This window comes from Epinephelus fuscoguttatus, linkage group LG14 (genome assembly GCF_011397635.1).
Source record: "Epinephelus fuscoguttatus linkage group LG14, E.fuscoguttatus.final_Chr_v1".
NCBI lineage: Eukaryota > Metazoa > Chordata > Actinopteri > Perciformes > Serranidae > Epinephelus > Epinephelus fuscoguttatus.
The window spans coordinates 25209199-25215198 of record NC_064765.1 but is presented as its reverse complement, the minus strand read 5'-3'; the positions used below and the strand labels follow the sequence as shown (position 1 = coordinate 25215198).

Here is a 6000-nt window from a genome sequence, read left to right as displayed (position 1 = left end):
ATACCATTCAAATAAACCTTAAGCCTGTGCAATATCTAATGCAAACATCCAGCCAGTCAGACACCGGAGCAGTGCCATCTGATAAACCACAGACTCAGTTTATTTAAGATGCTGATGTTTTTTATGAACATATTTTTTAATAACAACAAAAAGTAAAACGCATTTTACTGTAAATAAAAATCGATGGTGGCAATTACTGTGGGAAAAGCAACTGTGAAAATCACTTATTAAAGGCCTGGGTCACCAAACTACACGAAAAACATTTTCTCACTTATCCCCAGTGGTTTTAAGCTACTCAGATGCTTTTGAAAATATTTTCCAGGTATGATATTGTTGCCTCTATCCCACTATAATGGCGGTGAATGATGTTTTGTATCTAATGCTCACAAAATAATAATAAAAAGAAGGAATATAGAGGAGTATTTATTTAAAAAATTCAACAGAAACATTAATTTCCAGTCACAATTTCTCTGTTACTCAAGCCACAGAACACAGTGTCAACAATCTTGTGTGGACTATTGGGTAGCAATGCTTTTAAATGTTTTATTGGCATTATTTTCAACTCTGTGAGCACCACAAACAAAAATCCTTTCACCCCCTTGCCAATCAATCAATACGAAACCTGTCTTTTTTCCCCCATATAATCTCTGCTCAATCTAGAGTTCTGTTTCAAGGTAGGTTCAAAGCGACACTTTCACCTTTAGTCAAGTTACATGTGATACATGTTTGTTTTTTTGCAAACTTCATTTGCAATGCATATGTTTTAGGGTGTGTCCTGAGTGCAGCCAGAGTTGTTGCACTAATTTCCATTTTAGTGTATCTGTTGGATCCAGGTGGAAGGGATAGTCTGGTCAATTGTTATGACCATGGTGGATATATTTCAGTTATAGCATTAAACTGTGACAAAGGTCACTCTAGAAGGACAAAATGAATAAGAAAAGACACTTTCTGGAGCCTCCGGAGGTCAAAGACTACCTGGTCAAAGGAGAAAGATTTACAAAATGGTCAGAGGTGAGTGAATACTTCGATAACATCTGAGCCGTATCATTAAATAACTTAGTGCTAGTGCACAAATCTGTGCAGCTCTGATGATGGGCGTATTATTTGAATCCTACCAGTGCAACTTCAATCTCTGATGTTGAATTATTGAACTGTTCGGGTAAATCTAAGTAGTTGTTCAGCATAGAGGATCTAATTCTCTAACACCATCACATTGTCACCAAAGAGTGGTGTTCCAGAGGTTTAAATTCAATAAATGTCCAATATGTGTGAGCACCAGTTCCTTTGTCTCCATCCAGGACTCCACAAAGACTGTTCCTGTCACCATGAAGATGGATCCCAAAGGTTTTTATATCTACTGGATCAACCAGAGCAAGGTAATCAATACCTAAAGAAAAGAACAAAGCCCTTGGACAATATGTCAGAGGTGTGAGGAAGTGCTGACTCCCATTCAGTGGCTAATAGAAAATAAAATGGCCTTTTGTGCATCAGACAAACACAACTCGACAGATGGAAGCATATGTTAAACAGAGGTGGTCGTGTTTCGATGACTCACGTCCGTAGTGTGTGTAATGTGCATTTGATTGGGATCTGCCAAAACTGTGGGATCGCTGAGAGCTGCATTCTGGTCCAAGCAGCTTGTGGAGATTATTGATTGGTGCTGATGTGGGCTCACCATCCTGCTGCACTGTGCAGCTGAACTGTGATGCACTTGATGGAGAGATCTGCTTCATCTCTCTCTCTCTCTCTTTCTCTCTCTGTCTCACTGAGGCACCTTCTGGTCTCCACCACATCACGAAACCAGTGAGGCCTACATGAAATGTGTGCCTCGTGTGTCTGTTGTTGACTTTAAAGCATTTGTGTGAATTTCAAATGAAAAAGCAGTTTCCTACATGATCTTCCGAGACATTGCAGTCAAAAACTCTCCACACAAACAAAGTAAATCCCATAGTTTTTTTGCACTTTGCCAAAGGATGACTTGTAGCTGAATCCATATTTGGCCTGGCGCCTACATGTTGAATTGTATCGGAGATGACTCTCTGCTTCTTGTTTCTAGGAGACAACATTCCTGGATGTTGCTACTGTCAGAGATACCAGAGCAGGAAAATATGCAAAACTTCCCAAAGTGAGTACAGCATTATTATTTAATGTCCAAAACCTGCTCTTTGACATAAATAAGTCAAACTGATGTAATGGTTATGTAAGAATCTCTGCAGGCATGCAAATAGGGTGTCAAGCCCTTAGTTTGACCATTAGTTCAAAAGGCATATTTGCATTGCAAAAACGGCAATCGACACATGCACCCAGGTGACTCCTCCACTACAGAAGCAAACTGACGCACACATACACAAAAGTGAACACACACAGTACCACACACTGAGTCATGATCTGAGATTTCTGTGAGTGAACTTGCTTGTTTGTTGTTTTGAATCCAAATCTGACAGCTGTAGTTCTTTTTCCGCTCCTCGCTGGCCTCCACAGAGAGTTGCAGTATGAAGCCATCGTCATCCCTCACTGAGGGTTCAGAGGTGGAATCTGAAATCTGTTTCCCTCAGGGAGAGCGCTGCATCATCCCAGTCGGGGTGCTGTTGCAAAGCACATCTTCCTCTCTGGCCCTGAGGAGGGGTTTTTTTTTTTTTGGCTCCAGTGCTGCTCTGCACTTCTGACAGTAGTATAGAAGTGATTGATTGTGGAGTAGCAGATACAGGAAGGTAGTGCCTGATACATGAATAGTGTGCATGCGTCTCAGTGTGCGTGTGCATATGTTTGCATGTCTTGGTCAGCAAATTTGCCTGTGCTGAGCAAGCTCCCAGACAGAGCTGCAGATTTTATTTCGTTAAAGAAATAGTTCACCCACAAAAATATCATTTTTATACAATAACTCACCCTGTGTAACACTGAAGAATTTCTAGCATGTCTCCATGGTGAACAAAGAATCCAACAACTCAGAAATGTCTTGATGAATTGGAGTAAAATGGTACCACCTTTAACAACAGCAAAATTATATCAAAAAATGTGTTACCAAACACACCCCCTGCAGTATAATCCAAGTATCGTTGGCCTGGTATTCACATGTGTCTTGAGTGGTCTGATCACAAGTAGACAGTGCGAAACACAAGTGTAAACCACCAAGATGCATTGCTATCCCATCACTCAAACGACTTCACAAGGTGGTCTGGACACATTCAATCACGTATGTTTTGTACGGTAATCTAAATGCTAATGCATCCTGATGCATCTCTGACAAGGATGAACAGGAAGTACATCGTCAGTGCAGGACGTGGTGGTTGTTTCAGTGACAGAAGTGGAAGGAGACATGTTGAGTTCTGCTGACAACACAACCACTAATGTGACTAGCATGTATACTAATGGGCACCATGACCCTTTGACCTTTTAGCCTAAGTGACGACAGCAGAAAAGAAATCTCAACAACAGTGGTCAGTGGAGGATGCATGATAGACACAGGTGTGAATGGCAATGTCCACTTGTGCTCGAATCACTCAAGTTGCATATTTAAAATACAAAATATGAGTCAGTGTATTCTGCCACAGTTACAGTTTAAATTGGTGGTATTCTGAATATAGTTACTGTCTTTAAAAATAGATTACCTAGAGGAAGAACTTTTTGTTTTATTTGTTCCAACACCACATCCTAACTGAATGCGACATGAGTGAGCATCAGTTTGATTGTACTGTTTTCTACTTAAATATTCCAACTGGTCAGGAGTGACGCAACGCTGCTATTTTTAGCTGAACTTTTGTTGGGCACCCTGTTTTATTTATTACTGTTGCTGGCTTTGAAAGCTTCGCAAATGACAAGGAATGGCTGATTCATTAAGTTGAAGGAGTCATCTGAACAACATCTCTTCATTTAACTGCTAAACCTGAATAAGGTTAAGGTTAAGTTTACATAATACATTTTAGGGCATGTATTTGATAATCTGTAGTGGAATACATTTTAAAAGTAACCCTCCCGATGCTGCTGAAACACATGTTAATACCAGGGGTAAACAGGCTTATTTATGCAGCTGTGTGCTCAGTGTTTCCAGACACATGCATTTTTGGTAAAATCTTGTAGTGTAAAACACTTCTAAACAGATAAGCAGCCTCAGCGTGTGTTTGATCTCTGAACAGTGGACTGGACAAACACAATTCAAAAGCATACGCTTGCTCAGACGAGCTACTCATATGCAAAAGTGTTTTAAATAATAAGGTTTTAGCAAAGGAATGTGTTGGGCAGACTGTTCTCCCAAATTGTTCATGTTTTCCTATGAAAAGCAGTGGATCCAAATTCATACATATCCCATGTATTTTAAAAGGATGCGATCATGTGACCAATGCGCTGATGGCAGTAAACAAGGAAGCAGTCCCGAGTGCATGTAACAAGGCAGGATGGGGTGGTGGATGGAACTTGAGTCCTTGAGTCGTGTGTTCAGATCTGTGTGAACTTTGAGTCATTTTAATGTATGACCTCACCATGTTTCTTCTTCTAAACCTAACCTCCGTAACTTAAATGCCAAATACGTAACTGTATGATAAGGACGTAACATCATTCATGGGGCGCAAAGTCGCAGGATACCATATGAATTGTTGTGCATGCATTTTCCGTAGGATATCATATGAATTGTTCAATGAAAATATGTTGGTTTGAGAAGGACTGAGCATACTACTGTATAAATGAAACTGGGATTATACTGTTCCAGTCGTGTGAGAGTTTGTAAACAGATGTTTTGATATAGTTTTGCTGTTGTTAAAAGTGGTCCCCATTCAGCTCAATTCATTTAGAGTTTTCTCTGTTTTTAAATTCTTTGTTAACTGTGGAGGTATGTGAAAAAATACTACATTTTTTCATAATTCAACATAACACATGGTGAGAAACTGATATACAAACGATCATTTTGTGGGTGAAGTGTTCCTTTAAGATAACAGAAGGTGAACAGATGAAAAAACTGCACCATATAATTTGAGCCAATGCAATCTGTGAACACATATTCTCTCTCTTTTGCCTCTCACAGCACCCCAAGGTTCGCAATGTGTTCAACCTGGACTTCCCGGACAGCAACCATCTTGCCAAAACTCTCACCATCGTCTCAGGTCCCGACACAGTGAATCTCACCTATCATAACTTCTTTGCCTCTAAGGAGAAGGTGACACAGGTAACAAGCTGCTGACAGTGTGTGTTACTGGCACTGCATCTGTCCTCGAGTTGTTTATAATTCTCCATTTCTGTCTACATTGATTGCTCAAACACAGCCACAGGCCATTAGCCATTATACAATGAGCCTTTGCTTCCCCCCAGTAAGGCGCCCTCTGCCTCCCCTTTAGTCTTTATTAGACTTTATGACTCCAATATCCGGATTTAACCAACTGTAATGAAATCACAATTGTGCTTTGTTCAAATGCAACATGCACTACTTTCATTTCCTGACCTACTATTATATTGATGCCCTCTAGTGGTGACTTTGTTTCCCTTTAAAACCCCTTATAATGACATTTAGGCACAAGTGATGTTGACATTGAATGCAATATCCTTGTTTGTATTTGTAATTAAATGCATATTAGAACTGGGCAAATGACATTCTTGCAATCGCCTACAATGCTGCGAGGAACAATGCATGCAGACAAGTCTTCCTGGAGAAAATGTAAGTGAAAACCATGTCAGTTTATGTTGTTGCTAAATTAACACCATTCTATTCCACCATGTATGACCTATTATATGATAATGATAAACTTTTGTGCTCAATCTTAGATACGTCCGCATTTCTCTCCACACCAACAAGGACGGCAAGATCCCAGTGAAATAGTAGGTCACAGTTCAACCACCTGAAGGTGTAGGCTGGCACGCAGAAGTTTGTACAGGAGATTTCCATATTTCCTTCTCACTGTTTTACTGTGTTTTTTTTTCTTCAGTATTTACAAGATGTTTCCTGCGGATAAGAAGAGGGTGGAAAGTGCATTAGCATCAGCACACCTCCCTAAAGGAAAGGTTAGAAAATATGAT

At 40.0% G+C, this 6000-nt stretch overlaps 1 protein-coding gene across 1 annotated transcript in view; it reads left to right on the top strand.

The window, feature by feature from the left end:
* The first annotated feature begins 927 nt into the window (after positions 1–927).
* Positions 928–6000, top strand: part of plcb2 (phospholipase C, beta 2) — a 28617-nt gene continuing 23544 nt past the window's right edge. Inside the window, exons 1-7 of the mRNA XM_049596951.1 lie at positions 928–1011; positions 1299–1376; positions 2057–2125; positions 5015–5155; positions 5562–5641; positions 5749–5802; positions 5910–5985. Coding sequence (XP_049452908.1) covers positions 928–1011; positions 1299–1376; positions 2057–2125; positions 5015–5155; positions 5562–5641; positions 5749–5802; positions 5910–5985 — 582 coding nt within the window. The remainder of the gene's footprint in view (positions 1012–1298; positions 1377–2056; positions 2126–5014; positions 5156–5561; positions 5642–5748; positions 5803–5909; positions 5986–6000) is intronic.